The 16,398-nt window shown below is 29.6% G+C and overlaps 1 protein-coding gene across 2 annotated transcripts in view; it reads left to right on the forward strand.

Moving 5' to 3' along the window:
• The window catches only part of LOC113522752 (fibronectin type III domain-containing protein 5), a 141,283-nt gene that overhangs the window by 62,254 nt on the left and 62,631 nt on the right, over nucleotides 1-16,398 (forward strand). For both annotated transcript variants that reach the window (XM_052891731.1, XM_052891730.1), the window contains exons 2-3: nucleotides 4,631-4,741; nucleotides 9,434-9,566. In XM_052891731.1, coding sequence (XP_052747691.1) covers nucleotides 4,666-4,741; nucleotides 9,434-9,566 — 209 coding nt within the window. In that variant the 5' untranslated portion in view covers nucleotides 4,631-4,665. The remainder of the gene's footprint in view (nucleotides 1-4,630; nucleotides 4,742-9,433; nucleotides 9,567-16,398) is intronic.

Raw genomic sequence — 16,398 nt, forward strand, 5'->3', positions numbered from 1 at the left:
GATATTTGCTAAGTATTTGTATTTAGAACGCAGAATTGTGTTAATAAGTAAATTTTGCTTCGCAATAAGCTTAATTTTCTCTGAAAAAAAAACAGCCACAAGTTTTGTAAAATTAATATAATGTCAATTAGACCTGATTAAGTTGTTTAAGTACTGGTAAAAACACTACGTAATACTTACTTAAGAAATAAAATAGAGGTGAATCGAAAATCTTCTTCTTGTCGAAGTCACTTAAAGATAAAAAAAAAGCATCATCATTTAATCTCATTAAAATCTACTCAAAATTTCAAAATGTCTGAACGGTTAGAATAAATTTAAAAAATAAACACTGCAAGAAAATCTAACTTCATAAACGTACTGGCAAAGCTCTAATTATGAATTAAATATTTAATTTAAGTTGACTTCCAGGAATATCCTTTGTCTGGAGAGGATTTAAGAATAAAGAGGATGGAGGATTAATCTGCAGTGTAGGAGAAAATCCACGTAGTTGTGGGAAATGTAAACTTTAATTAACTAATACCATTTATGTATGTATTATTAATGCGGTTGTCTATAATTAATGTAATATAATAAAATTGAAAGTTGACAATGTCTGTACATTAAAGACATAAAAAAAAATATGTATGGAGTCTTAATAAGGGTAATGTATGTTTGTTCCGATATCACGAAAAAACTGCTGCACCAAATTAGAGACGCTTTTCATAGGTGTGTACTTGAAGGTATAACTTAAAATTTGGTACATTTTATATCGCAGTATACTATCTAAAAGCGGTCTATTTAATTTATTTTCTTCTTTTTTTTAATCCATGCATACACATACACATACATAGGAACTAATGGGCAAAAAGGTAGTATTATATTATATGTATATATCATTGAATCTAACGGAACAAATCAACAGTAACAAGCCGAAATCCAGCAATAATTTTAAGGGAAACTGAGTAAGTTTTCTCATGAATCATAGTAAATATTATGAAAATTATTTTTTAATTCTCCATATATCAGTTGTTAATTATCCATTGTTGAATATTGGTCTCTCGCATAAGAAATGATCCTAAACCATTTGCATCCACAGAGATGCTAAAAACATTTGAGCTTCAGTCGTACAAATCTATTCTATATCCCCTTTTTGTAAGACCCTATTTACTACTTTATAGGTATATATCGGAGTAATCTCAAAAACCATACAGTAGTTTATGTCGATATAACGATACAAAGAATCTTATCTCTTTATAATATTAGTATAGATTACTGAATTCAATATACTGAGTGGTTTGTGAATAAAGACTGTACGCTAAGTGACGTCATTATGTAACAGAATATATATATATATATATATATATATATATATATATATATATATATATATATATATATATATATATATATATATATATTCTTTATTGCACTAAAACATACAGTAACAACAATAAGTTAATAACAATGTTAGCAAAGGCAAACTTATCTCTAAAAGAGATTTCTTCCAGTCAACCTAACACATACGAGTATATAATATATCTAGCAAAAGAGTTTTTTTTTTATGCAACTTAGAATGGAAAACAAGCTGACGATGGACAGTAACTATCCCGTATAAACATGAACAGTACTATGGACATAACAGAGTTCACTGTTTCACTCATGATACCCCCATACGTTGCCATTCCTGAGAACTTACCCTGTAATTCACTGCCATATTACACCCTTCAAACAGAAACACAACTGCTTCACGGTAGAAACATAGTACAAACAATACAAAGTACAAAGAAACATAGTAAAGTAGTGATAATAATATACACATTAGTATTAGTAGATAGGTATATATCGAACACCAGACTACTATGTTTATAGAAATGCTAAAACTTACCTACACGGATTAATTTAAATACCCAGAATAAGTCCTTTTAATAACTCGTTATGAAATATTTAGAGCAATTACTCAGTCTGAATGTTCTCGGAGAACCAAGCTATTAACTAAATATTTTATCTTAATTACAAAATGGTCGACGGTTGAATTTTGTACGTCTTGGAGCTGTTGAGATGGAAAATTATAATGCGCTGTTAAGTCAAGACAAAGAAGCAGGGTCAGGTTTTGTAAAATTTATTGTTTATCCATAACAACAATTTTAAGTATTTGTACTAAAATATTTGAAGACAGTGAGGTCGATTCTGAGGCGCTATTACCCTAAACTCATCTCTAAAATTAATATTTCAAGTTGATATTAAGGTAAAGTCTTTATTCTAAGAACTACTCGTACATTTCTAATAGTAAATTTCTAATATAGTATACATATAGAAAATTATTATAAATTTAGTTTATGGTGGTTCTTAAAATAGCAATTTCACGAAATTATTAAATTAAAATATTATGTTTAGAGGAAAGGCTTTCTTGAATTAACTTTAGTGTGATAAATATTGTGATTAGAAGAAGGGTGTTAAGAAACAAGCGATGAATGAACAAGAGATCGAGAAAAAAATGGCTGAAAAAATTATAATAATAAAAGAGGAGTGAGTTAAGATAACAGATTTGTGAAAGAAGAGCACATACTATGAGAGAACACAAAGATATTATAAGAAGAAGAAGAGGACTAGTAGATGATGTGGTGATAAAGACTAAAAAAGGAAAACTGTATTTTAGTTTAGTCATTCATTTCTAATGAATTGAAATTAAGTTGATGAAATTATCAAAAAAAGAAAATTAGATAAGGAGCCGATTTTTTTATGCCACTTAGAATGGCAAATAAGCTGACGGCTCATCTGATGGAAAGTAGTAACCGTCGCCTATAGACATGAGCAGTAATACAGACATAATTGAGTATACTGTCTCGTCCATGATACCCTCCATGCATTGCCATTCTTGAGGACTAAAGTGTTATTCCTCTGTATCCTGTAAAATCACTACCATATCTCACCCTTGAAATCGAAACACAGCCATGCAAACAAAACTGTTTCACGGTAGAAACATGAATGGGACAGAGGTACCCAAGCAAACGACTTTTGTAGAAAGTCTCCCTCTTCTAGTTCTCCTCTTCCCGATTTTAATTGAACTTACATTGGCTAAATAGATGACGTTTCGAAAAATGTACCTTATAATTAATCAATTAATTAGTATGAATGGATTGATAATAATAGAGGAAATAAAAGAAATCTGTTTTATTCTGGTTATAAGGCGCTACTTTGTTTTTCTATTTGTCTATACAGCAAACTAGCTGTATTTGTCATTTCTTATATTTTAATATTAATATTTATTGCTCATTTTTAGTGAACTAAAAATTAAATTAAAGTTTCTAAATGATACTCGGGTAACTACTTCTGAACCTTGAATAATTAAATAGAGTCCATGAAAGTCCCACTACTAGTTACGGGTTTTTCCCAAACTTCCAAAAGAGCAGGTAATTTTAATGTTAGTTATTAAGTTGAATAGGTAGTTTGTATATTTTTTATAGTGTGGTATAATTTAGTTTTTTTACTCTTACGCTAGTGTTCTAGGACTTTGATATATATATATACTCATAAAGTTACTATATCTACCTTTTATTAAATGCACAAACCTCTATGTAATTTCTTATATTCTTTATAAATTAAAATAATACTACGTATAATAAATGAAATGAGACAGCGGTATCACCATTTTGTTCTTTTTCATTTACGCGAATCTGTATTTACTGATGAACTAAATTATCATTTATTTGGAACCCAAAGGCTGGGTTTTGTAACACCGTAGCCTACCTACAGTTTGATATGTCTTGAACAACATGAAAATGGTAACCCCGCCTGCGCTGACGGGATACGCTGACGGAGAACCAGTGAAGGGTGATGGCTGAGAATGAAAACAGGTTAGTTAGCCCATCATGATAAATTCATCGGGAATTAACCATGATAGTTACCAGGGAGAACCGCGAGGAGGTCGACCTGGTTGGGTATATTGCTAGCAATAGGATTCTCAGTCTCCATTACTAACAATCCCTTTTCCCTCAACCAGTGAAACAGTTATCCATCCACCTTCAACAAAACAAGATACGAGTAGTATGAAAGTTTCTATAATATATTCCGTCATTGGAGAGCAAACCCGTGTCTTGATTAATTGATTGTTGAAACCCCTTAATTAATCACTCGAAAGCTCAATAATCTAGGCTTTTAAGTTGGTTTTATCATTGAAACTTTACCAATCAAAGTTTAGTCGTTAGTATCTGTAATAACAAATCAATGATGTATATGATAATAAAAGAGTCAAAGTTATGTTCTTAATGGATTCTACGAATAAAATATAGAACATTGGCCAAAACGGGAGTTAACGTTATCGAATGCAAAATAATATCGAATTCGGTCCAACATTTTACTGATTTTGAGATATTGCATAATACGTAATATAATAAAAAAATGTGCGCAAATTGATAATCTTCTGTTTACAAGGTCACTTAAAAACGATTAAAATAAATTAAATTAAAAGTAATAAAAATACTTACTATCGGATGCGCCCTGTTGCTACCTGTTGCTTGAAAAGTTTATTTATTTAATTATATGCAGAGATCATTTATTTATGATTTAGAAAATTACAAGCCCTATTTGATTTTATAGTGCGATAAAACTAACTGATGTAGTGTGTATACATTATATTTAATTTTTGTTACAGAAGCGACATGGCATGAACGGTCGGGTGGGCGCGACATGCGGCGCGGGCCGCTCGCGCAACCGGCCGCCGTCGCTTTCACGCTTTCGCTACTGCTGCGTCTTGTCAACGCCGGTGTGTATGCACTTTTATTAGACTTAAAAAAAGAACCAGCAACCTGTTTCAATAGAATGTAATTTGAATGTAAATAAAACGAATAATAAAATTATTGATCGGACCATAAAAAAGTCTGCTGATATACAATAGTAGAAGAAATAATTTCATTGATTGATCATATTTTAATTTATTAATTAAAAGAGTGTTTCTGTGATAATTTCAACGAGTTTCATGGTAATTTTTCATTAAATTGTATTGAAACAAATTATATAATTTGCCGTGTGGTTCCGGCATAAAATGGGCCGCCGCTTTCTTTTCGTGCTTGTCATAAGAGGCTACTAAGGGAGTTTAATGTCACGAGATGAGCAGCCCCTCTAAAAACATCATCGGGGCCTGACTGCCACCACTGACACCAGCCAAGCGTAGCAACTATTGGCCAAACTCTCTTTATGGAGAAGATGGAGTTCAGCAGTGGACAGTTAATGGCTGATATGGTATATAATTCTTCAAAACGCCTGCAACCTACTGTCAACCGTAATTATGTTGTATGTATTATTGGGTGAGGACATTCATTTTTCTAATGAAACTGAACAATTTCACTAAAGAAAGATTTGATTAAAACAATAAGCATTTTTTTTAATTCACTTTGGGAGGCTTTATATTTTCTAATTTTTTTTAATCTAAGCTTCTTTAAGGAAAATACACAGTAACACTGAGAGAAAACACACCATTAAAATAATGATTATTACTTCGACTCCACTCTGTATATTTTAATTTAAAATATACATAAAGGTACATAAATGTATGATATAAAATAACTTTATATCTTATTTATAAATAGCTTTTTTACTGTCGCATTTACTGAAATTAAGTTTATCTCATTTCATTTTATACTACACAAGAGTAAAACAAATTCGCTTCAGAACATTTCAATCGTTTAAAATCCTCGTATTAAATATTCAAGTTCTTTTTTATGATTTTAACAAACCATCTACATGTTCCAACTTGTACTCGTTACGAATTCCATTCGCTATAAGTGCAATATCATGCATTGTTAGCTTTATGCTCCAGGCGTATTTAAATGCGCCATGTTTCTCAAATATAATTTTCAAATGGAAAGAAAACTTTGTACGCGTATAGCAGAAATTTCGATTTGATTTTTAAAATGCTACAGATTGCAGCAGTAGTTTTCTTTTTTCTATTTTATATGTATTCGATGAGCTCTAAGCATAGATAGACAGGACCTAGCATTATCCTTTCTACTTATGACACTAATAAAGTCAACTTGTAACTCTATTTTTTACGTAAGAGTTCTGATTTTAAAAGTAGCCAAAGAGCCAAGTAGGCCTTTAAGTTTTTTTTATTATTCGTTCTATGTGTCTTTGGAAAAAAAGCAGATTCATTGATTAGTTTAGGAGTATACTCTATTATGACCACAGTACCATTTATGTCTATAGGCGACGGTTACTATTTTTCATCAGGTGAGTCGTCAGCTTCTTTGCAATTCTAAGTTGCTTAAATAAAGTTGAATAGTTCCTTATAAGCATATTAATAATTTCAATTTTAGCATATAAAATAAAATTATATTAGTTTAGATATTTGTAGTAATACATTGTTTTCTTACATATGTAGGTACATAGTACGTTACTATGTAAATAATGACTTTCACTAGTCATTACTTATATGCTTATTAATTGCTAGTCATATGCATACTAATAATGGGTTCACAACTTATAATTTAGTACAATATGTATTATGTGCAATATTCAATAATTTTGTACTAAATTTTATTGAAATTGAAACTCACTAGTAGCTGGAAATTTCATCGGCCATATTGAATTATTTTACAATATGGCCCTGTGTTGGGGATTATCGATGAAATGGTATTGAAATTTACTTTACTTTTCCATTTTTGAAATTTATCTTCAATGGAAAATGAATATTGCGTTCAATTATTTTATTTCTGTACTAGCCATTGTCCACAGTTTCTCACGAGTGGAAAATGTTTTTCTAGATCTTTTTTATAACTGAGTTTAATAACTCAACTAATTTATTCAAGAATTTTAGTGATTGAGTCCGTTACCAATATACCATTGAGGCAAAAAAAACTTAGTTTAATTTTTTTTATTTTACATTTTTAAATAATACAGTGACAACTTTTATAATGTACTTTTATTATGGTTTTTAAATTCTGATTTTTTTTATCGATTAAATAATAATAGAGTCATTTTATCAATGTTATAATTGAAAGGCTCCAGTTGCTTTACAATTATACTTAATTACAATGATATGTATCATTCTACTTATTCCAAAGCACTATATTTATATAGACTGGAATGTAAAACGAGCTGATGGTCCATTTGATAGAAAGTGGTTGCTTAATAAAAATAATATTAATGAAATTATATTTAGCGTAAAACATAGCATACAATGTTTTAACAATATTTAAGAGTGCACATGTCTTACGAAAGTATGACTTTAGCTTTTACTCGTAGCAATGCAAATCAATAATTTTACACAGTTATATATTAAGTTTATTACTTTGACTTTACAGAATATACTATAAGTTTATTATTTCTGAGAGCTAACTTATATTTCCATACCTTGATATTACATTACTATAAAAAATAATTAAAATAGAGCTATATAAGCAAGCCAACAGAAATAGGATTAAATTCGAGGTACTTATTAAAATTTATAATATTTATAAATCTTATTACAATTTATTACAAGTAAATTTTGCTTCACAAAAAAAAGGTTGACTTCAATCGTGATAATACTCATACATACACTTATTTTAATTGGAAAACCTATTTACTGAACATTTTAATAAAATAGCACAGATATCAATATGAAATTATGTTATTTTATATAAGGAAGAATTTTTATATCAGTTTATAAATGATGGAGTTCTGAGGTAACAACCTAAAAAAAAATACAACTAAATTGAGAATTTCGTCCTTTTTTAAAGTCGGTGAAAAACAAAAATGGCTAAATGAATTTCAATAAAATTTTATAATTGACAGTATATATTTATATAATATAAAAAAAAACTATTTTCAGTATTTTTCACTACAAAAATACATTTCTGCTTTTCCAAAGATTGACTGGGAGAGAATGCTATATAGCATTCAGTTTTTTGTAACAAACATTTTATAGTAATATGGTGAATAAAGAAAATAAAATAAATAAAATAATATTCTATAATTTATTAGAATCAGTCAATCAATTATTAGATAAGTCCAGCTTTGAGAATGGAAAAAACCTGTATTAAAGTCACGGAGTACGTAGAAATTTGTACATGTACTTGTAAAAAAGAAAAGTTACAAAGGAAAAATAACAAAGTATAGGCGGGCGTATTCCTTGGAGGGATATCTTCCGGCGAATCCTGTGAACTAGAAAGGAGAAAAAATATCTCTAGTATACTGATTGGATGGTTGGGTCATGTTTATTGTTGGTAAAATAATCACATTATGTTTTTACGAATTAAGTTTTTGTGTATTATTATGTATGTGTATTCTTTATAAGTACATTGCATGTTTTATACCTTTCACAATAGACTTCAATAAGGTTTTCCATTCCGATGTATTTTTTTCTTATGTCAGTTGTGAATCGATTTACAAAACTTTTTCTTTATCTGAAAAGAATATACATAAAGATTGGTCATATAATCAAAATAAAATCAAAATAATTTTCGTAACTTTTTTTTTATTCTAAATTATTATCAAATTTTACTTTTTTTAATGGTTATACAGGTATTATTCTCAAATAATGTGTTTTTCTGAAAAATGTTTTATTAACTTCTGAGCATTACTATTGACAATATTGTTGTAGTTTTTAATAGTATTAGTTTATTTAATTTTGTTTATATTTGTTTAATTTAGTATTGTCTAATTTTGTGTTTCGTTTACTTATATTTTATTTGTGCAAATTTTACTGGCTGTCAAATTACTATTTAAGAATATAATTATGTATTATTTTAGCTGTTTGTTTGCCTTAAATAAAAAAAATATAACTGGTTTTGCCACAATCGAAGTCGGATTTTTTGTGAAACACAATATTAATTACTTTGAAACATACTACTAAGAGAACTTTTTTAATTTTTTAAATTCGGATTGAGCTGACGTCTTACGTGATGAAAAGGGGTAACCATCCACTGTTGAAATCAATAACACCTGCATTAACCCATTGAGAGGCAAATACAATTGCTTGAAAGCAGAAACAATTATCAACATTACCGAATTTTACTTACTAGCATACTACAATCTTTTCGTTCATATTACAGAATCAAAAACTTCACAGCATTTTTAGAAACAGTGAACAAAATATAAGTATAGGTGAATCAACAGGAAAAATAATATGTTTACATGTATTTAAATAAATTAATTGCCATTTATTAGTTTCACTAATAATTAATAACGGTTTGATCGATTTGAATTTTTTCTCGTTTTATTCGTTGTAATACAGAGATGGTTTAAAAGAAAAAAAATCAGAAAAACTGTAAGTTCTGTTGAAAAATTAAAATAGATAATTATGTATTGAAATCACTACTTTGAAATACTTTCAATAGATGGCGTTGTAGGTGATAAGACGTTTGTCAGGTTAGCTAGTATATAATATAAAAAAGTGAAAACATAAAAAAAGGTTTCTTCACACTATTTTGGTATGTAACTTTAAAAGGAGGAATATACTAATTCTATTTATTTCCAGGATCAATGGGCCCCGGTGTGCCTGAGAATATAACGGTGACGTTCCTCAATCCTACTACGGTGAAAGTATCGTGGTCCACCACAGCGGAGCTCGTCGAGAAGTATGACGTCACATACAAGCCATCAGACGCTAGGTGAGGATACGCTAGCGATTACTCCCTCTCCAATGCTTTTTCTGTGCTTTTCTGTCCCTTTAGTTATTGCTTTCTTAGCGGGATGAGCTGGTGCACATTATTAAACCTATTTCTGTAACTATTATATATGCGATGTTTAGATTTGATGTTTTTTATTCTTTCATACAAAAACTTCTGAATGGATTTGTATGAAATTTTGTACATGAAAAGATTATATAATAACTTAGCATATAACATATTTTATATACTGAATCACACAGACGAAGCCGCGGAATGCAGCTAGTAATATACACTCTTACTTGATATTCATAAAAACAAAAATTTCCCTATTAGCGTATTTCGTGACTTCTTTACACATTACTTTATATTAAAAGAAAAAATACAAAATAATTTAATAACTGAAATAGGTTTATTAAATGTATGTGGTTTTAATGAATAAGGAAATAGTAAAAAGTACCGCCTTTAGTAACGATGCCAATTAATATTAATATATTTTTACTTCAACCTGTATAATATATTTCTATTCGACAAAAGTATTGCCTATAAATGTGCGAGGGTTCTCATACTTCACATTGTGAATTTAAATTTAGATTACTAATACAGTAAGATTAATAAATTTCAAATTATGCAAGTGTAGGCGATAGGCTCGCCTCTTAACATATAGGATTTTAATACGCTCAGTGGGGGAGAAAGGGATTGTTAGTAATGGAGACTGAGAATCCTATTGCTAGCAATATACCCAACCAGGTCGACCTCCTCGCGGTTCTCCCTGGAAACTATCATGGTTAATTCTTGATGAATTTATCATGATGGGCTAACTGGCCTGTTTTCATTCTCATCTATCACCCTTCACTGGTGCTCCGCCAGCGTATCCCGTTAGCGCAGGCGAGGTTACCATATCATTTTCACCCATAAAAAAAATACGCTTAGTGAAATATTAATGTCGCATGTTACGTTCATTCCAATAGTTACAGTCGCCAAATGCCTCTGACTACTCCGTGAGGGATAGTTGTGACGATAAAAGAACAATCAATTTTGACGAATGATAAAAAGTATTATCAGATTCCATTTATTTTAACGGTCGAATATACTCGTACATACTATTAGTAATATTAGAAAATAGGTTTTTTTTATACTATACTATTGTGTTCAAATTAAACCAAGTGCCAACAATCTCTGCACCAACAAATAAACAAACAAACGTTGACTGAGAAAGAATGATTGAGTCCATTTTTTGTACCAAATTTTTTTTCTAATGCAGTCAATAAAGAATAAATAAATAAATAAAATAAAAAACAGACGAACAGATATGCCGAATATTTTTATAATGTTACGACATAAAGAGAGCGCATCCATTACATGTCTGATCTTTAGAAGAATGCATGATGTCTGTGATGAAGTATTGTTTTATCATCATCATATTACTTGGTAAATGTCCACCACTGAACATAGGCATCCCCCAGGAGGAGTTTGTCAGTAGTTGTACAGGCGGGTTGGAAACCGCAGTTAAGGCTTTTGGTGTAGCGTATTTCCTTATACATAGAAAATATCTTATATTCATATATTAATAAGAATGGTTGCTTGTATGTACATTACTATAATTTATAGTCTCTTATAGTGTATTAGTATATTTAAGTATAACATTAGCAAATGTGTCGCGTAGCATACATAAAGAAAATACACACGAATTGAAAATTTCTTGCATTTTGATATCAGTTGACAATCAAATTTATATTTCTTTACTATTTCTATTAAAAGGTAAAATTTCTCGTTTTTTATAGATCATTAAATCTAAATTTCGAATCTGACCTTCATAAGTATAATTAATGAAATGCGCCATTAACAGCATGGAATGATTTTTATTAGAAGGACTTTCGTTTTTAGAATTTATATAAATATATAATATTTTTATTTAAAAGTTTATGTGAATACGTAAGTAAGCATTAGTAAATTCGTCAGAAACTTTTACTTGATTTTGTTTTTACTTTTAGTCGTAAAATGGAGTTAGAATTTTTAAATTTAAAGATACCTTACAAATTAATTTGAAAACTTTCACACATGTATAATCTTATATTATATAATAGATATAAAAATTATCGCTTCTTCTTTTTAATTGTAGTATTTCAAATTGACAACTTAAATGCGTAGGTTATTTGCTTAATGAAGGGCTTACTGGTAGAATATAGCGATAAACTTAAGAGCAAATCTATGGGATTTTATTCACCTGCCTAGAAAACGACTATTAGGAATTCTTAGAATTCAGCAAAAGAGCATGCATTGATGGATATAGAAAGAATTCACTGACCGGGCTAACTTGCTGGGTAGTTGAACATCTTGGGTGCATCCTATGGCTTTGACTTTTTTCTACACACCAACACTAGTTATATTCACATTTAGGATGTAAAACACACGCGACTATTACTATGCATAGATTACTAGCATTTTTCCACTTTGAGTATGAGTGACACAAGCTTAGGTACTAGTGACCGTTATAATAATATTACTTTTCGTCTGGCATTCAAACACAAATGTCACCGATCGGCGCAAAAATTTGAATTGAAATTGGTAATAAGTTAATGGGAATAGATTATAACAAATGAATAAAGTAATTAGGAATGGATGTCGGAACAGTTTCCGGTTAGAGTTTGAATTTTTGAAAACCAAGATTGTAGGCGATCTGTAATTGTTTTCAACACATATTTAAAACTATTTATTTAATTACATATTTGTTTGTGGTCTGTTATTTTTTGTTTATAATCCTATTTGTATTTGTTTTAAATATACGCGCTTTTATATGGGCGGTAATGAGAGCGCAGATGACAGCCTTTCGCGAGTTTTTTTTAATATCTTTGTTTTTTCGTTTGACTAATTCAACAAATTATTTATTTATGTAATTTATTAATTTGCATAAATTCATTTAAAAACTTGAGGATTTTTAGTACCACTTAAACCTCTCGGGCTTGTGTGTGGCACTTTACATTTTGTTCTTAAATAGTAAATATATATTTGTTTATATATAAGAGTGCGTCACATACCCGTTTTTCTTTTTTTTCTCAATGTCCTCTACCCAAAAGTTGTCATGAAGAGATTGCTTAGCGATAAGGCTGCCTTTTGTATCATTTCTTATTACAGTTAAATGTATTTGCTTTTTTATAAATGGTGCAATAAAGTGTAAATAAATAAATAAGTACTGACATTAATATTCTTTTGTTTCTTTTTTTTGCAAGGTTGGACAGAATATATATTTTTAGTTTAAATTTTAGTCGGTAGGTAAAAAATTAAACAATCACGGTTTGAGATAGGCGCTTGTTCGCTCGTCATAGTAGTTTTTTGTTCGAGTAGTGTGTTTGAATGTTAGATGAAAACAAATGTTTTAATGGCAGTCACTAATACCCGAGCTTGAATCGCTCATACTCTAAATGGAAAAATACTAGTAATCTATGCAAATTCGTGTGTGTTTTACATCCTAATTGTGAATCTAATTAGTGTTGGTGTGTGGAAAAGAAGTCAAAGCCATAGAGTGCACTAAGCTGTTCAACTACCCATCAAGTTAGCCTGGTCAGTGAGTCCTACTTTCTCCTTTCTATATCCATCATTGCATGCTCTTTTGCTGAATTTTAAGAATATGTAATACATTAGTATATGTAATATATGTATCTCCAATACATTGTAGGGTACTTTAAAGAAAAAGGGAATATTTTAAAATGCAATAAAATACGATCTCTGTTAGTAGTGTTTACTGTACTGCGACATTAAATATTTATTGTTAACGTGTTACTATTAATTTTACATGTAAATATAATAATACCCGTTAGTATAACAAAATGGATAAAGATTGTTAATCTTTGAAATTTCACAGCACAATCACAAAATTCATTAGTTTTAGTACTGGTAGACAGGTTATAAATTACATACGGATGTGTTCGCGATTTCTAACTAATGTTACATATTGATGATTGTCATAATAAAATGATCAAAGCACAAACTTCGTTTACGCCGTCATTCAACTTCGCGACTCTTGAGCATTGAACTTAATATTAAATTTCGTAGCAAATTAACGCTGAGCAACTTTGCAATAGAAACTTGATATTGAAAGTCATTATTTCCCTTAATGAATAGTCTTGCTTGTCTAATTAATAGCTAGATGTACAAATTAAAAGAAAAATATAGACAACAGTAATGATTGGCCAACGTCGTCTTTTATTCTGTGTCTTTTTAAGATTTCGTATCTAAAAGGTAAAAACGAATCTTATATCTTAGCAACTACTTATGCTGTCGATTTAGAATAATTTTTATATTGTCAGCTCATACACATTACAATGAAAAATATTTATTTTATTTTCTTTACTAGAAGCTACAAAAAATAGCTCTGAAAATTACCAAACTGACTTACTTGTCTGATTGGTATTGCACAAGGAATTTATTTGTACATTTAAAAATTACTTTTTATTTATTTTTATGTTGCGTCGCAATAAAAATAATTGAAAAAATCTTTTATTTTTGCTAGCTATAAGAAATGGCTCTGAAAAATTCCAAATTAACCTACTAGTGTAATCGGTATTGCATGAAAGGAATTCATTATCACATTTTAATTATTAATATTTTTTAAAATTTTTATGCAGCGTAATTTTTCAGTTTTTAATTATGTCAGAAAAACTCTTTCTCCTTTTTGAAGTTAGCGAATGGAAAATTCTGAATTAATTATAATTTATAAAGTTCAATGTGAATATTATAGGAAAAATAAAAGAAACTTAGTTATGCAGTACAGTTTTTAAGTATTATGGCTGAAAATAAGAAATTACGAATTGTAGTATAAATAGTATCAACTATGAAATATCTATATTGCATAAGGAATACAATATTATTCAGGTAATTTTATCTCACAATTATATAAGTATAGTTGTGTACGGAACCCTCGGTGTCTGTGTTCAAATTATACCTGACCAGTTTTATATATAATAAGTATTTTACTAAATTCGTCATATTTCCTTGTGATATATATGTATTGTATTATTGAATGCACTTTATTTGTTGCTTGTATGAATATAAGTATATTGTCTAGATTGCTCGTCTTTTTATTTAAATTATTCTTATGTCATTTACTAACTTCTATTTACTTTTCTGTAACCACAGTTAATCTGTAAAAGACTGCCTTAGAAATCAGACCGCCTTTAGTAACTGTCTTTCCTTGTTATAGTATTGTATTTTAATATAATAAAAAAGTAAAGCTCAACTAGTTTCGGAATTAAATTGTGATCCTTAGTTATGAGCGACTAAGACGCGAGCGCGAGACTAACTGCACACCTTGGTCCGAGCTGTAGATGCTTGTAGATTTTAGTATTGTATATATTATATATATTGTATATATTTATTATTGTATATATATATATGTATATATATATATCTTATATCTCCTTAAATTCCCTTAATCTCATACGATATCCCAGTAAAGAAAGGGTTGGCCAATTTTATGCTGAGACCACACGGCGGCGCTGTGGTTGCTTGCTAGGCGTGGCAACTACTGGTAACACTTTCCTTATGGGAAAGGTCTATGTTCAGCAGTCAACAGTTAACGTTTGACATAAAAATATTTAAAAAAAATGTTTCTATTAGAAGTTCCAAACAACGAAAATTTGGGAGCACAGCCCAGATACCTGGAAAAGTTAGTTTCTTAAATTAGTCTGATCGAGAATCAAACCCCGAATCTTATTACACAAAGTAATATGTCTACCGCTGAGCAATAGAGATCGTCAAAATACCTTTATGAGTAGGAATATCAAAATAAGAAGGGTATCAGTATATTTCAGTTATTGTTTAATTATTGAACAGGTAATTATCGTATCTGTTCAATAATTAAAATTAAATGCGAGATGGAAATGTTCCTGAGATTAATATCCGAACACTAAATAAATTCATCCATGTAAATTTATGTTACAGCGAAAGGTAAAACAACATAGACTTAATGCGAAAGGTTATCAGCATTAGCATTATTATTGTTTAATGCATTTATAACAACATCAAGGCAAAGGAAACAAAAAGCTTGTCATGACCAAATCGCTTCTAACTCTCAAAGGGGATGTACCTGGAGTTTAATATTTAATAAATAAATATTTTATTTTACATCACTTTCGTTAGCTACGCAGTTAGTTACTTTAACTTACAATTAGCTTAACATTTACTACGCGACCTTGTTTACAGTATGGAGTTCTTCTAAACATATTTTACCCTTTTGGGAATTGAATAAAATGTAGCCTACGTTTATATAATATTCAGGGTATTGGTATACCTTTTTTAGACATTTATCCTCCAATGATTAACCATGTTGGCCAAATAGATAGATAAAGAAAATTTCCATCACATTTAAATATCAATATTAGATGGTTATATTATATTTGAAACAATCCGGACCTTGTAGCAAAAATCATATGCAATCTATTAAGTATTTTTACTTATTTAACATTTGTACGCCTATAAGATTACTGAGTGATAAAATAAACTTTACATGACGAAATAAATGCTGATAATATTTTTTTTTATCTGACTACTTTTAAGAATTAAAGCAGATTATTCCAGTAAATCGTTATCTATTGTCCGTATTGAGCAAAATCCACATATGTAACATTATGATAATAGTATTATGTTGATTCCCTCAACACAGGCCTGTCACGGGCGTACTATGTAAATCGTCAACTTGGGTAAGGCACATTAAATATTATAATGCTTGGGTACTTCAATATTAACAATAGGCATGTTTCAGAGTGGAGTAGTAAATATGAATTTAATACTGGAGTATAATTCTGCTGTATTTAAGCAATTGTTTACACTGGCTGTT

Source organism: Galleria mellonella, unplaced genomic scaffold (genome assembly GCF_026898425.1).
Source record: "Galleria mellonella isolate WM207_F2 unplaced genomic scaffold, CSIRO_AGI_GalMel_v1 utg1432, whole genome shotgun sequence".
NCBI lineage: Eukaryota > Metazoa > Arthropoda > Insecta > Lepidoptera > Pyralidae > Galleria > Galleria mellonella.